Consider the following 21,414-nt stretch of genomic DNA (forward strand, 5'->3'; position numbering starts at 1 on the left):
AATTCACTCTGTGCCAGTTGTGTCCCTCTGTTCCCAGCACGGGGACTCCTGCTGATAGCGCTGCTGCTGGCCAGTCCTGTGTGCTCCTTAAAAAGGACAGGCCGTGCTTGCTCTGCTGATGGAGTGGTTGTTGTAGACCATGTTGTCTTCTGGGAGCTGCGTGCTGTGAGGTGTCCTGTCCTGGTGAAGTGGACGGCCCCAGGATGGTTCTGTTGGTGCATAGTGATGCTTGCATTGTGCTGCAGGAAGGCATCTGTCCGCCAGGGATTTCTTAGCTAGTAGGATCAGCCTGTAGCAGCTCCTTGCCCTCTCCCCATCATGAAGGGAGACAGACACAGGAGGGCGTTACGGTGCTTTCAAACCTCAATCTCTGTCGTTCAGCTCTTCCAGGGGGCTGAAATGCTACAGCATGCTGCTCTTTTTCATTTCTTCTAGTAAATACTACGAGAAAGAAGCTCTCCTGATGGATCCTGTGGATGGACCGATTCTTGCATCTTTGTTGGGTAACACTTCCCTCTTACCCTATTCAGTAGCTTACTTCCCCAACCTGAGCTGTCTGTTCCGTGATCCCAATTCAGTGAATTTTTTTGGTAAGGACTTCAAGAAGCTTATTAGCTCTGGATGGGCAGAACCACTTCTGAGTTGTCTGCTGCTCTTACATGGTGTGGCAGTGTGTGCTGAGCTTCCTCTGCTCTGGGATGCTGAGCTCTGGGCCGCCTGAGCAGTGGGATAACACTGATGACCTCCTCATGTCTGTGTCTTCCTTTGTGCAGTGGGGCCCTGTGCATTGGAGTACACCAAGATGAAGACAGCCGACCACTTCTGGACAGACCCTTCTGCTGATGAGTTGGTGCAGCGGCACCGCATCCACAGCTCACACTGCCGCCAGGACTCCCCCACCAAGCGCCCGGCGCTCTGCGTGAGTGGGTGTGGGGCAGCCCCACAGCTCCCCCTCTGGTCATACAGGGTTGGAATGTGGAGATAATTCCCCATCTTCGAGCCAGGAGTTCTGGGAATGTGGGCTGTGGGAGACTCTCGGGGTGCTGGACCGATGCGGCATCGCATCGTTGGGTCTCTTTGGGAGCAGCATGGATGAGATATAAGAGAAGGCAGCTGAAGTCTTCTTGGCTTATTGCATACAGAGCACACTCCTGGGGCTTCTGTGAGTAGAGTCGAGCTTGGCCAGAGCCAGGAATCCTCTTGGAGGATGCACAGGGAGAGAGATCTGTCAGGGAGTTTCTTGAGTGAGGAGGGAACGAGCTTTCAAGAGCGGCTGTTAGAAAGAAGGAGGCGTCCACACTCACCTCGTGTCTGTTGGTGGATCTCTTCCAGATTCAGAAGAGGCATTCGAGTGGCAGTATGGACGACCGGCCGTCGCTGTCTGCCAGGGATTACGTGGAGTCGCTGCACCAGAACTCGCGGGCCACACTGCTCTATGGCAAAAACAACGTCCTGGTGCAGCCAGTGAGTGCTGAGGGGGGCAAACACTGCTCGCCTTCACACCACGTGGCTCTGCACCAAGTTGCTGTGTGATGGGGAAGGGGACAGACTCATTTCTCGTCTGGGAAGGCAGTGATTGAACCCTCTCGGTTGAGGTCCTGGGGATACGGATCCTTCCAACCGAATGGAAGGGTTCTGGGTAGAAGCAGATTTCTTTCCCTGCCCTCTATTGATGGGAGGCTGCAAAAAGCCCTCTTCCTGTGCCTTTTTGCTTACTGCGTTCCAAGGAATGAAGTTAAAACTGCTTAGGCAAGGCTGTCAGGCTTGCCCCAGCTGGGTTCTCAGCCCTTTTCCAAGCCTGAGGCCTCCTGCTGTCTGCTGGGAGGTTTTGTGGGCCCACAGTGGGCTCCTTGCTGTTGGTGGGCAGTCTGTGCTCCAGCTGTGGGTCAGCCCTAGGAGGCACGAGGTGGTGGCGCTTGCTTCTGGTACCATCCAGGCTGCTCTCAACTCTCTCCCTCTTTGCATTTCCCCTCTCAAGCGAGATGACATGGAGGCCATCCCGGGCTATCTGTCCCTGCACCAGACTGCTGACATCATGGCACTGAAGTGGACTCCCAACCAGCTGATGAATGGCTCCGTGGGGGATCTGGACTACGAGAAGAGGTGACTTGACTTCTCAGTGTGCTCACGGGGGGGTAGAAGGGCCAAAGGTTCCCATGGGGGTGGTGGTGGTGGTGGTGGGAGATGCTGTGGGTGTAGCCCATCTGTGCTGGAAGTGTTCAGCAAAGGTAACTGGACAGGGTTCCAAAAGGTGCCCAGCGGTGTGATTTATTGCTCTCCTGGTTAAACTGGGAAAGTGAGAAGCTCCTAAATGAGGAAGGGTATCTGCAGACGTGATCATAACACCTTGGTAACAGAGTGGGTCCCGTTTTGCAGCGCCGTCTCAGCTGATCCTCTGTGCAGGTGTTCCAATTCCCTCTGATTTAACAGAGCCCGTGGGGTTCATTCCTGCAGCTGAGCACTGCTCAGAGGCATTTGCTGAGCAGCGTTATGGCCGTGCCCTTTGCCTGAGGTTGCATTATGGGCTGCTGGCATTTCTCCTGATAGCTGCAGTCTTTTAACTTAACTGCTGAGTCACGGCAGGTGCCAGTTTGCCTGTAGGGAAAAATAAGAAAGCAAATCCTCCAGGAAAGCTGCAGCGTTTGGAACATCCTTCCTTTGGCCCGGGGTAAAGATCTCCGACAGAACTTGCTGGCAGTTTTGTTTATTCTCAATTCTGGCATTCTGGGTTTTGTTTACCTGTGTTCTTTTCATCTCCTCTTTCTTCTTGGCACCTGGGCCATCCCCTATACCTTCTACCCTCCCCCTAAAATACTGTTTTCATCTCAATGCTACTCTTCTGAGTTCTTGACTTGGGCATCAGCCTAAGCTCTAAAACTTCCCAGTGTCCAGACGTGACCACGGAGGAGAGGAGTCGGATGGCAAAGTAAGTGTGATCCTACACGAGGGACTCTTACACACCTTCCATATGTTTTATGAGCCACATTGTGCCACCTTCATTTGAAGCACTGTTTTGGTAAAGTGACGGACGAACCAAATCCGCTTTCAGCTTTGATTGCTGGGGTTTATTTCCCCTCCCTTGGGTACAGGAGCTGGGCAGAGCTGTGGCCCAGGCTTGAGCTGCACTGTTCTGGGCTGGACTTGCCCTCACTGAGCAGAAGAGACAGTAACTGGTCCTGGAGTGAAGCTACCTCTTACGCTGTGGCCTGGTGGCACTCACACTGCTGCTGGGACTCATCCTTTCTGTAGCTTCCCCCAGTGTCAGGATAGCTGGAGGCAGGATTTGGAGCTGCAGTGGGGAGAAGCAGAGCCTGATGCGTGCCTGAGCTAAGGCTTGCTCTCTTTCTCTGTTCCAGTGTGTACTGGGACTATGCCATGACTATTCGCCTGGAGGAGATCGTCTATTTGCACTGCCACCAGCAAGGTAAGGCCAGAGCAGGGGCTGCTGGGGGCTGTTATCACCCTGACATCAGCACATTGGGGTGTGCCTGCATGGGGATGGGATGTTTTGACTCAGCTCCAGGGCAGACGTCAGGAGCTCTGGGTGGTCACTGCTCTGTAAGTGCTTCTAGGGAATCCTTTAAGTCAGCTCCTGGCTGTGGTGCTTGGCTGGAGAGGGCTCCCAGTAGAGCAGTGCTCTGTGGTTTCAAGGTTTGATCTCCCAGGCAGCCTTTCTCCAGGGCCCCAGGCTTGCAATGGACTTAGGAGAGAATCCAAACGAGGATGAAAAACGTTTCTTTTGCATGCCAGAAAGACAATTCCCTGAGCTTCCCTGCCTGCCTCCTGCATTTTTGGCTGCTCACCTTTCCCTCATTGATGTGCGTCTTCTCTCTGCTGTTGCTAACAGTAGACAGCGGTGGAACGGTTGTCTTGGTGAGCCAGGATGGGATCCAGAGGCCTCCGCTGCGGTTCCCCAGAGGGGGGCACTTGCTGCAGTTCCTGTCCTGCCTGGAGAACGGCCTCCTGCCCCATGGGCAGCTGGACCCACCCCTCTGGTCGCAGCGGGGAAAGGTAGGCACGCAGGGCTGGGCTTCCTCCTGTGAGCCCACGCATGGGGGTTTCCTGCTGCCATGCATGCCCTTTGGGATGTCTTGGAGCAGCTCTGCTGCCCAGCATGAGCAGAGGCTGCATTTTAAACAGCACCTCGTGCATCCTCCTCAGCCAAAGCAGAAGAAGTGGGATGTGATGGTCTGGTTCTCGTGGACGTTGCCATGCAGTCCACGTCCTGTGTGCAGAGATGGGCTTATGTGTTCTCTGCGTGATCCAAAGCTTGATCCTAAGGCTGCTCCAGCACAGAGAACGTGCAGGCATCACCCATGCTGACAAAGTGCTCTGGCTGGGCAGGAGGCCGGCAGTAAGGGGGGCAGTTAGTGGGGCTTTGTGAAGAGCAGGTTTTGTTCTGCAGGGGAAGGTGTTTCCCAGGCTGAGGAAGCGAAGTCCCCAGGGCTCCTCCGAGTCTGCGTCTGACAAGGAAGATGACGAAGCCACAGATTACGTTTTCAGAATCATCTACCCGGGGACGCAGGCTGAATTCGGTGAGTGCGTTGGCAGGGAACGCTGTGGGTGGGTTATCACCCGGTGGATGAGTGAGCAGGGACACGGTGGGCACACGGTGCACGTCGCACCGGGGAGCAGTTCCGGAGGGGCAGGCTTTGCTCGTAGCATTTAATTAAACATCACATGCTTTTACACCTTCCACTTGCCACGGAAAGCTCGGTTTCTGCAGTCCTGCACGTTAGTTCAGCAGCAGGCTTCCCTCTGGCCGTGTTTTCTTCCTCCTTCCAGGGAATGGCTGTCTGAATGGGGTCATTTTTCACCACCACGCAACCGCAGGGCTGATTCTCCCCTTGCTCCCGCCAGGCCAACTCAGCAAGTGCTGTGTTACATCCAGCTGTGTTCCTTGCGTGCAGCTGCCGTGTGGATGCACGCTGCCCTGTGAGGGCAGAGGCAGCAGATCTCTGTGTGCTGCCAGGCTTGGCCCACGTGCCTTCACCCCCAAACACCCCCAGCAAGGAGGGGGTGCTGCTGGAGTCGCCAGGCCAGAAACCTCTCTTGATGTCCGGCTGTGAAGGATCAGAACAGCGTGCTTGGCTGAAGTGCTGTGCTGTTTGTCTTCGCTGTTGTGTGGCAGAATGCTTCTTGGGTGCTTGGGAGCACCATAGGTGGCTTTGTGAAGGGGAGAGATGGAAACGTAACAGAAAGCCATGGGATTTGATCAAAATCTTGTTCCGTGCTTTTGAGGCTAGAAGGGGGCAGTCGCATCTCCTGGAGCATCCCTGCAGATGGTGAGCATCCTCTGCCTTCAGCTGACTAACGCAGCCCAGTGAGTCAGATAAAAGATGGGATCGAGGCTAAAGTAGCTGATAGAGATGCTCCTTTCTGGAGCTTCCTTTTGATCTGCCCCTTAAAATTCCCTGCTGGGGGCCAAATGTTCTGTCAGACGAGCTGTTGCCATCACCTCAGCTGGCGTCATCAGCCTGTGCAGTTCCTACAGAGGGAAGTGGAACTGCATCAGTTCTTCCTCCTCTCCAAGTTCTTTCCTGCATTCATTTGTGCCCCTGTCCTGTCTCCGTCTCTAGTTACCATTAATGGCCATTTCCACCCATCCCTTGCGTCTGTGATGTCCATCACTGCTGGGAGAGGGAAGGTGCCGAGGACTCCAGCTGCAAGCAAGGCGGTGGTGATCCACAAATGGTCTCCAATCCTCTCCACCGTGTCCCGACCCCCCCTGGCAGCTCTGGGGGCCGCTCGGCATCAGTGTAATGCAGCTGTTGTCGTGTCTGCTGCAACTGCTCGCTGTGTTGTCGCTTGGCAGTTCCTGCAGGGCTGTCCTGTGTCGCTGACCCATCGGCTCCTGCTCAGCGTGACATTAAGGGGAAAGGCTTTAATAGGACTATTTCAGCATCTTTCTTACCCAGACCGAAGGGCAGGGGTTGCTGCAGGTCAGAACAGCTCTGCGTTTGCAGAATTGAGGCCGTTGCAATAGCACTTCTGAGCTTAAGCAGGAGCTGAGCAAATGACAACGAGAGCTGCTGAGTGCTCCTGCTGTTCCTCTCGTCAAGATCTTTATCTCCTGCCTCGTGATTTGGATGTTCCTGTCTTTCCCTGGAGCTTGGATGGGGTTCCGGTGCTGTAGAGATGAAGGCTTTTCCCTTCCAGTGATGCACTCCTCCTGGGGCACTGGTAGTTTTCAATCGTGTTCTTTCTCATCTCTGTGACAGCCTGTTGTCCCTGGTCTCTCTATGATGAGGTTTGCTTTGTGCCTCAGTCAGCGCTTGGTGGTTTAAGATTAGCTTGCTGAAGGCACTGCATTAATTAGCAGCTGGTTCTATTGCTCTCTCTCATCAGTGCTCTTTGTTTCCTTCCCTTTCTCCTGAGCTCACCGCTGCTGGGATCACCTGCTGCAGGCCTTGCCTGCTCGCTGGAGTCTCCTTGGGATGCAAACTGGGTGCTGCAGCTGCTGATGCTCTGTCAGCCCGACCTCAGGGCAGTGCCTGTGTCTGACTCCTCTCTCTGCCCTCGCAGTGCCCCAGGACCTGATGGATGCCCAGGGTCCTGGCCTCCCTCCCATATGGCAGCCCAGCACCCGCAAGTCCTCCTGCTCCTCCTGCTCACAGAGCGGCTCCTCTGATGGTGCGCCGGCCAACGGCTGCAGCCACGAGAGGTAGGAGGGCTGTGCTGCTCACTTTGGGAGGTAGGAGGGAGTTTTTCACCCAGCGGGTGGTGATGCACTGGAACGGGTTGCCCAAGGAGGCTGTGGATGCCCCATCCCTGCAGGCATTCAAGGCCAGGCTGGATGTGGCTCTGGGCAGCCTGGGCTGCTGGTTGGTGACCCTGCACATAGCAGGGGGTTGGAACTGGATGAGCATTGTGGTCCTTTTCAATCCAGGCCGTCCTATGAGCCTATGGATACAGCAGGGCTTACAGCTGAGATTCAGTGGATGGTCAAACAAGAGCAGCTGTGCTGCAGGGGCTGTTCCAACTGCTCTGTGGCTGTGCCCTGCATGCAAGAACACTGCTCCCACGCTGAGCAGAGCTCCCGAGGTGCATCAGTGAAGGCAGAGCTGGGTCAGATCCAAGCAGGAGGGTGAGGGCATGGGAACATTTCCTCCCTTCATATCTGGCTTGTTTTTATTGGCAGAGCTCCTCTGAAGCTCCTGTGTGACAATATGAAGTACCAGATCCTCTCCCGGGCTTTCTATGGCTGTGAGTACTTGTTGCATCCGTGGTGCCTTGAGATGCGTGCTGGGCAAGGGATAAGGTTCTGGGCTGAGGGCAGAGCGGTGCTGAGGCACCAGGATGGTGTGGACCAGGATCAGCCTGTTGCACGTATGGCCCCATGTTCACGTGCTCAGAATTGGGAGCAGACAGCTGAATTCTGGTCTGAGGGTCAGCCTGCAGCTCAGCGAGCATCAGGGCTGGTGGGACAAGACAGTGAGATGCCAGCTTGTCCCAGCAGGCTTGAGAGGATCTCCTCCTCCAAGGATTGATCAGAGCTGTCCCAGCACTTCGCCCTTCACCCTTAGTTCCCCAGGGTGAGTGTTTGCTTCTGCCTGTTGCAGGGCTGGCCTACTGCAGACACCTCTCCACGGTGCGAACCCACCTCTCTGCACTGGTTAACCACAGCATCGTGTCTCCCGACGTGCCCTGCAGTGCTAGCTCAGGACTGACTGTGGACATATGGCAGAGATACCTGGAGGACAGCACGGTAGGGCCAGTGCTGTCAGGGCGCTCTCCTGGGGCACGGTGGCACGGTGGTGCCCTTGGGTAGCTTTGGTGGGCTACTCTGTGGCTGTGGTGGGCCAGTAAATCCCCAAATGCCCATCTGCAGGGGGCTTCTGGCTGTGCTTAAGCCCAAGTGGGGATCTGAGAGAGCTTTTGTAGTGGGTGAGCATGTGGTGGTCAGCATCTTGTGGCAGTGCTGTGGGTGCTGGAGGTGGCCAGGCTGGGGCAGAGGTTGCATCCGCAGCACTGCCTGTGTCTGTGCTGACGTGGAGCTCTTCACACAGAGTTACGAGGACCAGGAGCTGCTGCGGCTGATCTACTACGGTGGGATCCAGCACGAGATCAGGAAGGCTGTGTGGCCCTTCCTTTTGGGCCATTATCAGTTTGGGATGACGGAAGCAGAACGGAAGGAGGTTGGTATGAGCGTGCTGCCAGCTCTGCAGCCTGGTGCGTTGCATTGGTGCACCTGGGGTGATTTCCAGCTCAAAGCATCCGCGTGCCTGCCAGAGCCCACACCGTTCACAGACCCTCTGTCCCACTGCTTCAGGCTGACGACCAGATCCGCACCTGTTACGAGCACACCATGGCTGAGTGGTTGGGCTGCGAGGCCATCGTCCGGCAGAGGGAGAAGGAGTCTCACGCAGCAGCTCTGGCCAAGTGCTCCTCTGGGGCCAGCCTGGATTCCCACATCCAGAGGATGATGCACAGGGACTCGACCATCAGCAACGAGGTGAGGGTGTGGAGGCTCAGGTGGGCTGTGAGCGTGCAGCAGGGGAGGGACCGAGATAAGTCTCACTTGGCTTTGGTTCTCACAGCCCTGTGCCCACAGCAGCACCGAATGCAGGAGCTACCACCCTGTTTGGGACTGCTGGGAGCCTACAGCCAGTGGGTCCCGGCAGAGGGCAGCAGCCCCAGTGCTGTGGAGCATCCCTTGGTGTTCCTGGGGTGCTGCAGGAGAAGGGCAGGGAGGGCTCTGTGCCGGGGTGGGACAGAGCAAGAGTGGGCTGTGGGTCGGCACTGCGAATCATTCCCATCCCTGGAGCATCTCTGCTGCGGTCGTGGCTTTGTGCTCACTGCCTGCATGGGGAATGCGTGCTGGGAGGGGAGCTGGATGTTAATACAGGCCAAATTTCACCCTTTTCCCATCTTAACCTGAGATTTCCTGTGCTCGAATGCTCCCATGGTAACGGAGGAAAGCTGTCGCCCTTCCTCTCCCTGCCGGAGCCCTGCCCAGCAAACAGCCGCGATGTTAGGGTGGAGACGGCTCCTGCTGCTGCTCTGAAAGCTGTGTGTTTGCTTAAAAACCCCATTGTTTCGCTGTGATGTCATTGCCATGCTCCCTACACCCAGATCTGCATGCAGCAGCTGTGGGCTCCGGCCGATAGATGGAGGCTCAGAGGGAACCTATGGGGCAAAGCAGACCCTCTGTCCCACTGTGCAGAGCCCAGCGGGTCCTTCTGTGCTTCAGCTGGGAGCCAGGGAATGGTGCTGTTGGCTTCTGGAGGTGCTGCCTTGATGGAGTCTGGCTTAAGGCATCGATACTTGTCCTTTTCTTAAAGGAAAAACACCATTAATATGCTTCGAGGGGTTGTTTTATAGCCCGTGACCTCATCGTTTATGTAAACTGAGAGGGGGTGAGTCGCTTTGCTGCCAAATTAGGGCAGAGATGAGTAGAAATCTGCACTCTGAGGAGGCAGCGTGACCTCTGCGAAGGCCCAAAAGGAGCAGTTCGGTTCAGACCCAAACACACAGCACTGGAACTGCTGCACCAGCCTGGGACTTGGGTTTGTGTCATCCCAGGGGAAGCAGAGCAGAGCTGATCTGACATGGTTCAAATAAGAGAATTTATTGCATGCATTTTTACCTCCCTCTTTACCTGCACGAGTGCCCACCTCTGGCAGCATGCTGCAGATGCCCCCTCCTCCCAAACCCTCTGCCCTTGGCCATCTCTCAGTGCTTTCTCTCCCTCTTGCAGTCCTCGCAGAGCTGCAGCTCCGGCCGACAGAATCACGTCCGGCTGCAAAGCGACTCCAGCTCCAGCACGCAGGTGAGCAGCACAGCTCACGCAGGAGGGCCTTTGGCTGCTCCACGTTTAGCAATGCATCCAATCGATTGGTTTAAATGACGTTCTGCCCCATAGATTGCGCTGAGTAAAGCGTGGCCCTTGGGAGTGGGGAGCTGGGGGGTCTGCGTTGCCCGAAGGCAAGCGTTGACCTGCCAAGGGCAAACAGGGAGCCCGAGGGTGAGGGCATCTCCAGGGATGTCCCATCCCTATGGGGGCATTCCTCCATCCCGTGGAATTCCTCCGTGCAGGTATTTGAGTCGGTTGATGAGGTGGAGCAGACTGAAGGAGACGCTCAGCTCGAAGACGGCAAACAAAGCAAGGTCCCCAACGGGACCGTCCCCAACGGCACGTGTTCCCCTGATTCGGGCCACCCCTCTTCCCAGAACTTCTCCATCACTTCGGGCTTCTCGGAGCGCAGCTTCAGCAATGAGGACAGCGCCCTGGAAACCACCAAGTCCTCAGCCAGCTCCCAGGGCAGGGCGGGCGGCTCAGAGCCGGCCCCGCAGGACCCGGATGGAGCCCTGCAGGAGGAAAAGCTGCAAGGCCAGGACAGCCTGGAAGGCGAATTTCCCCCTGGTGGAGGCGTGGACTTCATTTCTGTGGCTCAGAGCTCGGCAGCGGTCCTGCGTGGGTGTGATGCTGTGGCCCTGACGGTGGTGGAGAGCTGGGCGGACGAAAAGCAAAGCCTGGTGGAGAGCGAGGATAACCTCTCCGAGGAACCAGAGATGGAGAGCTTGTACCCGCAGCTGGACTCGCTGGCTGTGGCTGACCTGGCCAACAGTGAAGTGTCTCCCGTCTCCTCAACGGGTGTCACCTACTCTGTAAGTATTGGTCACTGCTGGCTTTCCTTGTGAGCCTCACACCATTAACCCACCATTGCCCCGTGCTAATGCAGCAGCTGCGTGCCCGGGGGCTGTCCGGCTTCCGCCCCAACCTGCCGTGTTGTTCCTTTGCATCTCCTGTTGTTCCTTTGTCGAAAACAAATCAATTCTGGCGCTGTTTTGGCAGCCGGAGCTGCTGGACATGTACACGGTGAACCTGCACCGCATCGAGAAGGACGTGCAGCGCTGCGACCGCAACTACTGGTACTTCACCCCCACCAACCTGGAGAAGCTCCGTAACATCATGTGCAGGTGAGGGGGGGGGACGACAGGCCATGGGGGGTGCTGGGCAGGCTGGGAGCACAGCCTGGGCTAAGCTGAGGGCTCCCTGGGGCTGCCTGTGCGTGAATGCAGCGCAGCCCGCCTGCTCCGGGGGATGAACCCATGGGGATCAGCCCATAGAGCTGTGGTGTTAATGAGGAGTGCCTGAAACAAGCAGTGGTTGGTGCCTACGCAGGGAGACGGGAGCATACCTGGGTGTGTTTCTTGTTCTCTTTGCTTATCCCTGTGACTAAGAGGCTGCCGTGTGACATTCACCGACTCAGAGCAGCTGCTGTGGCTGCTGCAGGGGCAGTGCAGGCTAAAACATCATTACTCATACTGCAAATACGAGGAGAAGCTGCCGTTCCGTCGGGGCTGTCGCTTTATCTGGCAGCCAGAGCTGGAGGGCTGTGCTGAGATGAGACCTGCGATGCGGCGGGGTTTGGAAGGCTAGGGGGCAGGGTGGAAAGGATTGTTTCTCTGTGCCAGCAGCGGATCGGAATCCTTTCCGAACACATTTTGCCTTGCTACCAAATATGGGAAGATATCTCTGCGGGGCTGATGGCTTCCTGGGATGCTGGGCCCAGGGAAGGGAAGCAGGCGGTGCCCCCTTGGCGTTCCCCCAGCCAAGGGGGTGAATCAAGGGGGCAGGGTGAGAATGGGAGATGAGTGCACCGCCTCTGCCCTTTGCCCAGGCGCCGCGCCTTGCTGTGCTTTCTGCTTTCACTTTTCCCTGCGCCCATCTCCACGCAGCAGTCTTTGCACGGTGTTGATCTAGGGCTGCACCGTGCACGCTGCAAGTCACCACGGGAACTTAATCATTTACAGGCCAGCTGAAGGGGAGCAGGGCATGGGTGTAATGGAGCAAACGCTGTCTGATATGTCCCAACTGCCCGCGCCCATGGGCTGGTGGCAGCTTGCAGAGCATGCCAGCATGTGAAGAACGAAGGCAGGGCACACGCCTGCAGGTAGTGGCACTGGTGCATGGGGTAGGGGCTGATGCTGCCTATCTCTCTCTCTCCCAGCTACATCTGGCAGCACATTGAGATCGGCTATGTGCAGGGGATGTGCGACCTGCTGGCCCCTCTCCTGGTCATCCTGGATGATGGTGAGTGGAGGGCTCTGCCCCCCTCCCCAGCGCTGTGGTGGGGGTGTGCAGAGGGTCTGCTGGGTTACCCCACCCGTGCCCACAGGCGGGGAGCCCTGGGGGGTTCCCTGCTGTGCCTTCCTGGCTGTGTGCGTGTGGAGTGGGAGTGATGCTCCTGACTCTGCATGGGGCAGCTGAGGTGACGTGCAGCAGAACAGTGACCATCCCTCCTCCCCGTGCAGAGGCCCTGGCTTTCAGCTGTTTCACTGAGCTCATGAAAAGGATGAATCAGAACTTCCCCCACGGCGGAGCCATGGACACTCACTTTGCCAACATGAGATCCCTGATCCAGGTAGGGTGGTCCTGGCATGGGCTCGACAGCCTCTCGAGTCGCTGAGGGAGGGCTGTTCTTGGGATGGGGGCTGAGAAGGGGCTGCTGTGGGAAGCAGGAGGGGAGCAGAGAGCCTGGGAATAACCGGTGCCAGGGCTGCAAAGGAGAGGGTGAAGGCGTGAAACAAAGATATGGGAGGAGAGCGATGGGAGCAGGGAGAGGAACGCTGGTGTCGCCAGTGTGTACTGATGGATTTCCTTTGGCTTTTCTTGGCAGATTCTGGACTCTGAGCTCTTTGAGCTGATGCACCAGAACGGTGATTACACCCATTTCTACTTCTGCTACCGATGGTTTCTCCTGGACTTCAAGAGAGGTGTGTGCAGGGAGGGGGACAGCTGAGACCAGCAAAGGGGGGGGTTGAAAGCAGGGTTTGCCACGTATTCCTGTTTTGCTTCTCCCTGCTAGGACTGTGGCCGAGTTCTCTGTTCTAGATCAGAACCCGTTGCTCCAGAGCTGCTGGTGAGCCTGCAGCAGGTTTATGTCCTGCAGTCTGTACCACCTGCTGCAGGCCGGAACGTTTGTCAGTGCAGATGATGCAGCTGTCTCTGCAGACTTGTTCTTTGGAACAGGTTGTTGCGGGAAGAAACCACAGGCAGATCTTCCCCAGCCAATGCAGCTGTGAGTCAGGCTGATGGAAGCCTTTGGCTGATGTGTGACTGCTGGGCTTTTCCTCTCCTAACAGAGCTGGTGTATGACGATGTGTTCGCCGTCTGGGAGACCATCTGGGCAGCTGCACACGTTTCCTCTGCGCACTACGTGCTCTTCATAGCCTTGGCTTTGGTGGAAATGTACCGGGACATCATCTTGGAGAACAACATGGATTTTACAGACATCATCAAGTTTTTCAATGGTACGGTTTGTGTTCTGTTGGGCTGAAGCTGTGGCAGCTGCTCAGAGGTGGGCAGCGCACGTGGCTGACTGTAGACAGTCATGTCCGGGTTGTGCTGGTAAGCGTTGGGAAAGAATGGAGCGTATGTCGTGTGATGATATTTGGGACGTGGTGGTAAAGGGGTCTCTTGCTTCTGACGGGTTCAGATGATGCCTGGGGAGCCATCCTTGGCCACAGCCTGCGTTACCAATCCTTGAAGGCAGCTGTGAGCACAGGTTGTGCTTCCTGCAGGCTTACCATGCGATGAGCTCCTCAACGATGGCCCTTCAGAGTCAGGAGTTCATAAGGGGTGGTGCCTGGGGACTTGGCTGTGAATCCACAGCTTCAGCTGCTGCCCGGAGCTTGGCTGTGGGGCAGAGGAGGACGTGGGGGAGCTCCTCAAATCCCTGGTGTGGCCTCTATGTGAGTTCCTTCTGTCTGTGTTCCAGAAATGGCCGAGCGGCACAACACCAAGCAGATCCTGAAGCTGGCTCGGGACCTTGTGTACAAAGTGCAGACTCTGATCGAGAACAAGTGAAGGACCTGGGGAAGGCCAGGCATCCAGGCAGAGAGCTGGGACTCCCCTCCAATGCTTCCTCTCCCCTTTTCTCAACGTGCCACACCTGTGCAAGTGAGGTAGTTGGACACGCCGCTGTCTGAACTGGCAGTGCCCATAGCTCTGCAAGTGCTGTGCTCAGTGGTAGGGCCGGGGGCTCCGGCTCGGATCTGCACAGCGTTCTCCAATGACTTAACCAAAGATCTGTACAATAGCGTTGCATTGCTAAAGACTTGCTTTGGAGGTAGGGCCGCTGCCCGGCCCTGCTGCGGTGAAGGTGCAGCACGTGGTTACCACCCCGACTGCAGCAGCAGTTGCCAGCATCCCAGCTCAGCTCTGGGGGGGTCTGGGAGAGCAGCAGGGCTGCCTGACCTGCTGGGCTCCAACTCTGCAGCCTTTGTTTCGAGGAAATAAAGCTGCTTCCTTCCATGGCCATTACCCGTGGTGTGGGGAATGCAGCCAGCCCTGCGAGCCCGGGCAAGACAGGGATGCTTCCAGCACTCAGTTTCTTACTGACATCTGAGGTTCTGCCAGTAGCAGAGAGGGACTCTGATCACAGAAATTCCTCTTCTTTTGATCTCGTCCCTTGATGCGTAGCATCCCCTTTAGTATTTTTAGGGCTCTGTTCTCTCCCTTGGATTTTTACATTGTTTGTTACTACGGTATCTGAGCACACAGGAGTTTTGTCTGCAGATGGATTTTTTTTTTTTTTTTTTTTTTTTGGAGGAGCTCCAAATTCAGCATTGGGTTTCTCTTTCAAAATTCAGCCTCTGTAATGCCTCTGATGAACACCAAGATCTGGTCCTGGCCTCGTCTGGAAGCTCCAGACACCAGGTTTTTGTACCTGCCTTATTCTAGCTGCTTGTGTTAGGAGGTCTGCTCTTCTGCAACCCACGTTAGGGGAGAGCTCCTTGGAAGGCAAGTGGGAGCTCCTGCCCTAGTGGCTGTCCTGCCTTTCCCCTCTGAAGGTGCCTGTCTCTTCCTCTGTTAGCTGAAAGAGCAGCCGAATGGTGCAAGTGGTCCCTCTGGTGCCTGCAGGTTTCTGTGTGCTTATGGGGCTGCTCCGAAAGCCCCCTGAGTCCTTTGAAGGTCTCCAGTCGGGTCGCAGTGGGCTGCTTTCACCCAACATCTCAGAGTGGTGTTCTTTGCTTTCAGAAGACGCACTGCAGCCACCTTTCCTGCAGTGGCTCTCCAGCATTGCAGCCCTGGAGCACGCTGCATGAAGTGCCTCCGCAGCACTGCCAGCGTGGGGCTGAGCATCTGTGTCGTGCAATGGCTGCGGTGTGGATTTGGATTCATTTCTCAACTCAGGTAAAAAAAAATATAGAGAGAGAGAGGAAAAGGAGAGGTGTTGGTGATGGGCAGGACCGGCTCAGCCAGGGAGGGCTTTGCCGTGGCCGCAGAGGGCTGCTAGGAATGCAGGGGAGATGCTGGGCTGGAGCTCTCTGGAAGGGAGTTTCTCTCGAGTTTTGCTGCAGAAATGTGTTCCCCTCCACGTGATGTCTGCGTGCTGCCCTCCGCCCCTCTGTGCAGTAGGGCCCTGCTCTGCTGCTGCTGGAGTGATGGGAAAAGGGGCCCTGCCCTTCTTCTGTGGAACGTCTGTCCGTGCCGACTGTGCTCCGTAATGACTTCATGGCTTGTATTAGGTGTTGCTTGCAGAAAAAGGGCAGGCAGACACCTGCAGGAGAGAGAACTTGCTGCAGGAAAGTTCTGCGGTGAAGGGGTTTGCAACGCGAGCAAATCAGCCCCAGCTGTCCTGCAGCGCTGGGATGCAGAGGTTGCAGGGAGCAGCGGTGTGCACCAAAACCTGCAGGAGGAGGAGAGCAGCTGCAGGTTTCCATGCCAATGTCTCACCTTTGCATAGAGCAGAGCGGGATGCTCGTGTCCCTCCCAGGTTGTTCCTCTGGGTCTTGGGAATAGATCAGCATCCGCCTGCATGGCCACTTCCAAAGGGGGAGGGGAGTGCTGTGCCCCATCCCCTGCAAAGGACAGCAGCAGCCAGTCTGTAACTTAACACGGCCCCGCCAAGCAGCATCGCTGACACTTTACCCTTCATGCTTCTGGTTATTCTTTTCTTGGTTTTCAAACAGAAACGGCCAAGAAATTGTGCACAATATTTGCTGTCTGTGTGAACAGGGCGTCTTTGGGCCGCTCAATTGCAATGTTTGGTTTGGTTTGGTTTTTTTGAATAACTTTTGGGGAAGAAAAGTGTTTATTGGTTGTACATTCCTGTGTGTCTGTGTGCACTGAAGTGTGTGAGTGTGCGCTGTGATGCAAATGGAGATATATCTTTGCAATGTTGTCAACATATCTTGTAAATGTTTACCAGAGAATAGTGTCTATATATAATATATAATATATATATATATATATATGGTAGAGAGAGAGAATATATGAACTCAGTGGGTTATTTTTTGAGAAGGGAGAAGAAATGTGTTGCTTCTAAGGGCTGCGTGGTCTCCTTGCAGCCGTCCCATGCTACACCCCCATCCCTGTGCTGGTGTGTGCAGAGGCACTGCTGTCCTCTAGGCTTGGCTCGAGTTTAGCTCTGACTTTCCGACTGTGGATAAGAAGGAAAAAGGGAGCATGGGGGGAGGCTCTGTTCCAGCCCACGTGGGCAGAGCTGTGCAGGGCTATGCCTGCCCTGGGTTAACGTGAGTACACAATGCAGAGCTGGGCTCTGCTGTGTGCTGCAGAGCAGCTGGATAGTCCAAAGAATACAAGCAGACAGGTTCCGTGTCAATTGCTACTACAGTCAGCCTCCCTTGCAGCCGAGCGGGGAGCAGCCTGCTGCAGGGATGCCTGCCCTTATACAGTCATCCTGTCCGGCTCCTCGGGAGAGGAATGCTCCATCCCAGCAGCACCCTGAGCTGCGATTCGCCCCATGCAATGGCTGCAAAGCTGAGGGCTGGCCTCGTGCTCCCCAGCTCGGGGCAGCTGCAGCGATGCGGGTTGCATTGCCTGCTGCTGGAGCTCAGCTCCCAGGTGATCTCGGTGCATTTAAGTGCAGTGTTTGGATCCTGGCCTGCTTTCTTGCACCCGAGTGTTTCCGCTGCTATATAACTCTTAGTACCCATCTCTTCCAGTGTTGCTGACGTGAGCGTTGTGTGAGTCGTCTTTGTTCTTAAGTGAGTGATTTTTAGAGGAGTTTTGCTGTGTTGGGTGTCTGAATCGCTTTGCTTCTGACGTTTCTCATGAAGATTGAGAGAGGTCTTTGCTTGGGAGCATCCTGCTGCCTCCCTCTTCTGCTCCCATGCAGAGCGTCCCTGAACACTCCCACCCCCAGCCCTCACTGCACCCGGAGCGTGAGGATCAGCAGTGCTTGTTCCATCCCTAAACCCCCCTGCAGGTTACCAGGAGCGAGGTCACGGAATGAGACTCTTCTTTCTCCTTTCTTGCTTTGCTCACGGTTGAACAGCTGGGCGGCCACTTTTCCTTCCTTCCCCCGTTTCTCCGCGGTGGGAGCAGCAGTCCCAGGCTCAGTGCTGCAGACCCCACTGCTCCATGTGCCCACAGCAGTTTCATCGCAACACTTGTCCAGTGTTATCTCTTCATTTGGGAACTTTCACCGATCCCAAGCAGTACTGGGCACGTTATTTATTGGCATTCTAGTTGTGTGAGCACCGATTGGTGGCGGAAGAGCACAATCTGCAGACGGAGCCACAATTTCTGGCAAGGTGGACGTGCCCTAAGTCCCACCAGAGCTCTATTGTAAAGACATTCAGCTATCCTGAAGCTGACGAAATGCCACTTAGTGCCACTCAGGTATCCTTGCTCAAGCTCCCTATCCTTGCTGTTTGCACGCACTGCCAATGGGAACGCCTCGACGTCCCCACGGTCCACCATTTCCCTCATCACGGTTTGTGTTTATGGCACCGTGGGCCAAAGCTGAGGTTGTTTGGGAGCTGCAGCTTCCCACAGCCCGGGGCTCTTGGGTTTGTTCTAACCTGTGGCTGAACCTTGAACTTCCTGGTGAATGCATGCTGTTGGAATAGCCGTCTTGTTCTTTCAGTGCGCTCTAATTTTAGATGAGCGATAAGCATAAAAGGTCCGGGTCAACCCTTTAATAACTTCCTTTTAAAAACTGATTTTGCACATGGGGGACCGAGCAGGGACAGGCAGAGCTGTGCCTGTGGGTCTGAGAGGGGCCGGGGGGGGCACAGAGCCCCTGCATGGGGACATCCCTATGTTATGTAGGAATGGGAGAACGCTGAACAGGGGAACTCCCAGGAAGGGAAGAGCCACCTGGGTGTCACCTTAGGCCCACGATTGTCACCTCCCCCGTGCTGGGACCCCTGGGGTGTGAATGTCTGAATGTCAGACTTTGTGTTGCCCTGCACTGATTGCTGCTTTTCCATGTTGGATGCCATTCTGGTCTCTGGGAGTTGCTCTATGAGGTTAACGAGCACTATAGCTTTTAATATATTTGTAGAAGTGCTGCTAATGTTCTTAGATGATTTAAACTCCACACTGTGGTATGATATCCGTTTTATATTATTTAATTCATGCTTTGGGTTTTTTTTTTGTTTTTTTTTTTGGTTTCTTTTTTTGTAATGTAAACTGTTCCTTATTGTTGTTCAGAAAGAAATATTAAAGCTCTATTCTCTATGGTTGATGTATTTTCCAGTCCCTCAACCTGGGCTGTCCTTTGCGCTTGTGAGCCCATTCTCCACCTGAAGGTGGGGAGGGGGTGGCTGGGTGGGCAGCACAGCAGTCGTGGTGCCCTCCTGCTGCAGGTAAGGGGGTACTGTAGGCGTTCAGTGCCCCCCAGCACCCCTATGGCGCTGTGCTCAGACACACAGTGGCAGATGAGGTTTGTATCAGCCTGAATTGAGAGCCCCAAGCAGAGCCAACCAGGTCTAACCACGCTTCTAAACATGGGATAGAGGAGAAGGCAAGATCAGGTGCTCGCTCCAGATTCCTGCTTTTACATACTTAGGAGGAGAGGCTTAATTAAATAAAACCTGCTATTTAATTAATCCTTAATACGTTTGCTTCTTGGGGCATGTTTGCTCTAATGGCACAGCACCAGTTTTCAGTGCAGGCTTAATTGATTGCAGAACTCACAGCGAAGAACTTCAAAGGCTGGCGAAGGCACTCCCCAGACAGACACAGTTTGGAAACGTCAGGGTGGGATTCCAGCAGCCCCTGTGCGTGTGTTAATGACCCGATATTAATTAGCAATCTAGTGACCAGAGGCCAGGTCCTCGGTGTGCCAGCATGCTCTGCATGCGCTGGGAGGAGGGAGAGGCAAACCCCACGCTGCTCAGATGGAGGAGAGTGAGGGATGCTGTAAGTGGATGCCATTAGTTTTTAATCTTAGATGCTTCCTCCTGAAAGCTGCAGGGCCAGGAGCAAAAGGGGATGGGGCTGAGCGCTGCTTTTGGAGCTGCTGCCTGGTATTTAGGTTTATTTGAGCCTTTATTAGCTCAGCAAACAGCACCGAGATCCTCGCCTTCATCACTTCCATGAGCAGCGTGCTGTTGTTGGCTGCTGTACAGCAGCACGGGCTGAGCTCTGAGTCACTCTCCTGCCTGGGAAAACAAAGGCCGGCTCCCAGGAACTGCTTCCTGTCCTTCCAGCACAGACACCATTCTGTGTGCTGACAGCGGGCTGGGATGGGGCTGCTCAGCCTCCCCAGGCCCTGCACAGCTGGAGGTCGTAGCGCTGCAAAACTGCGCCTGCTGCACTTATGGCTCTGATGCAATAAGACCTCCGTGATGGTGCGACCTCCAGCAGCTCTTTCCTACTTGAAGGGCGTTATGCACACAGATTGGATGCTCGGTTATCCTTGTTTTTCTGACAAGGATTTCTGGCCACGGCTGCTTGCGGCTGCAGGATGGGGCAGGCCTGGCAGCCTCAGCCTTGCCCAAATTCTGCTTTCCCAAGGAGGCGTTTGGGGGTGCTGAGGGCAGTGAGTCTGCAAGGGTCTGCAGGGCTGCACTCTGAAGTGCTGTGGGCATCCCGCAGTGCCTGTCCCCACACCCAGCAGCAGTGTCCTCCATGCCTGCAGAACGGAACAGGTAACTGGGGCAGGCAGGGATCGTGCCCTTGCTCCCTGCAGCCACATCAGTGGGACTGGCAGGGACCTGCAGCACGTGGAGGTGACGGGAGCAGGCTGCTGTCACGCAGCGTCACCTCGAGCTACTGCTGTTGCCTGACCCCTGCGTGCAGGAGCACGGCGGTCTGGCACTCGCTTTGTGTGCAATTAACCCACTTCTCCACTGCAGGGCTCCGACAGGCCGTGTGAGAGGAAGCAGAGTGCTGGAGCAGCCCTGCTGCTGCATGCCATGCCTGCTGCCATTCGCTGCCCCGTGCAGCTCCTCACGCCCTGGGAGGTAACTGTGCTGTCGAGAGGAGCAGCAAAGGCATTGCCCACCTGGGAACGAGCCGAGCTGCTGTGAGCCAGCAAATCTGCCTGGCAGAGCCTTCTGTCAGTGCAATGGCAGAGAGTGTTGGTGTTAGAGAGGTGACAGCTTCTCCAGGCCTGTTGTTTGTCCCAAGCATGAGCGCTCCTTCACTGTACGCTGCTTGCTTATCATTGCACTGACGGTACTGGTGAAAACGTAAGCCAAAGGTCCAAAGCTCAAACATCTGCGTGCATTGGGTCCGGCAGTGTCTGCTATCAGCATCCACACCGCAGTGTGGAATTACAGCTCTAATTTATGTACGCGGGGTGACAGAGCAGGGCCCTGCGTTTAACTCTGCCCCTAGATTGCAGTTAACTCCAAGTACTGCTGATAAATGCATAGAGAGGAGCTCGGAGAGGCTGGAGGCAGGGAGGGAGCATCAGCTCATAGAATGGCTTAGGTCGGAGGAGACCTTAAAGATCACGCGAGGCCACGCTGGGGAACACAGCTTCCTGCAGCAGCCCTGCAGGTCCCGTGGGTGCCTCTGCATGCCAGACCGGGGCAGCGGGGGCTGTGTGAGGGTTGGCCCCTCCAGCCACGCACTGCAGGCTGCTGGGGGGAGCTGTGCGCTCCCACTGCAGCTCTGCATCCCGCAGGTGCAGCCCGGCCTGCCGGGACATGAAGCGTGCAGAGCTCTGTGGCTGCTTTGTAGTTCAGCTCCCAGCTCCCCGAGGTTCCTCCTGACGGTGGGAAAGGAGGCGGTGGCTCCGTGGGAAGCTGTCTGCTCCCCTTGAAGTCGCCCATTTCTATGCAGCCCCGGGGCCCAGCTGTGTGGGTGTTTGTGGAGGGCGATGCCATCCCGGCGGCTCTTGGATCACCCATTGGGCTTCCTCGCTGCTTCCCATCGCTTTCTGCGCTGGAGCAGAGGTTCCTAAGGACCACTTCAAAGGGGTGAGGAGCAGAACCCCCTCTGTGAGCGCTTCCGTGGGGAGGAGATGGGGTGCAGAGCTCTGCATTCACGCAGTTCCTGCGGGGCCGGAGCTTTGGCCGCTGAGCCCTTGGCTGCCCCATCCCTGCTCGGCACGGCCGGGACAGCTGATCCGTCCCCAGTCTGAGCGCTGCTCTGCGCTCCGCTCGGGGCGGGGCCGGGACTCGAACCCGCGGCCTCCCCACGGCCGGCGCCGCGCTCGGACCACCGGGTGCAGGTGGAAGGGGGGCGGGGCCTCCCGC

General features: G+C 56.0%; 1 protein-coding gene and 1 non-coding gene across 7 annotated transcripts in view; both read left to right on the forward strand.

Moving 5' to 3' along the window:
* The window catches only part of SGSM1 (small G protein signaling modulator 1), a 29,479-nt gene extending 11,037 nt beyond the window's left edge, over positions 1-18,442 (forward strand). The window contains exons 6-27 of one of the 6 annotated variants that reach the window (XM_040648537.2): positions 436-503; positions 774-919; positions 1,333-1,464; positions 1,979-2,103; positions 2,864-2,926; positions 3,357-3,424; positions 3,848-4,011; positions 4,406-4,535; positions 5,580-5,759; positions 6,526-6,664; positions 7,142-7,206; positions 7,563-7,708; positions 8,010-8,138; positions 8,273-8,455; positions 9,701-9,772; positions 10,039-10,611; positions 10,799-10,923; positions 11,958-12,040; positions 12,262-12,371; positions 12,627-12,723; positions 13,093-13,260; positions 13,728-18,442. In XM_040648537.2, the coding sequence (XP_040504471.1) occupies positions 436-503; positions 774-919; positions 1,333-1,464; positions 1,979-2,103; positions 2,864-2,926; positions 3,357-3,424; positions 3,848-4,011; positions 4,406-4,535; positions 5,580-5,759; positions 6,526-6,664; positions 7,142-7,206; positions 7,563-7,708; positions 8,010-8,138; positions 8,273-8,455; positions 9,701-9,772; positions 10,039-10,611; positions 10,799-10,923; positions 11,958-12,040; positions 12,262-12,371; positions 12,627-12,723; positions 13,093-13,260; positions 13,728-13,816 (3,055 nt within the window). In that variant the 3' untranslated portion in view covers positions 13,817-18,442. The remainder of the gene's footprint in view (positions 1-435; positions 504-773; positions 920-1,332; positions 1,465-1,978; positions 2,104-2,863; positions 2,927-3,356; positions 3,425-3,847; positions 4,012-4,405; positions 4,536-5,579; positions 5,760-6,525; positions 6,665-7,141; positions 7,207-7,562; positions 7,709-8,009; positions 8,139-8,272; positions 8,456-9,700; positions 9,773-10,038; positions 10,612-10,798; positions 10,924-11,957; positions 12,041-12,261; positions 12,372-12,626; positions 12,724-13,092; positions 13,261-13,727) is intronic. The other 5 variants (XM_040648538.2, XM_040648541.2, XM_040648539.2 and 2 more) reach the window with 5 other exon arrangements.
* Positions 5,047-5,156, forward strand: MIR6635-1 (microRNA 6635-1). Its single transcript, NR_105503.1, has one exon. It is a non-coding gene; the product is annotated as a microRNA 6635-1 (primary transcript).
* Positions 18,443-21,414: the final 2,972 nt, after the last annotated feature.

The sequence above is a fragment of the Gallus gallus genome, chromosome 15 (assembly GCF_016699485.2).
Source record: "Gallus gallus isolate bGalGal1 chromosome 15, bGalGal1.mat.broiler.GRCg7b, whole genome shotgun sequence".
In the NCBI taxonomy this organism is placed as follows: domain Eukaryota; kingdom Metazoa; phylum Chordata; class Aves; order Galliformes; family Phasianidae; genus Gallus; species Gallus gallus.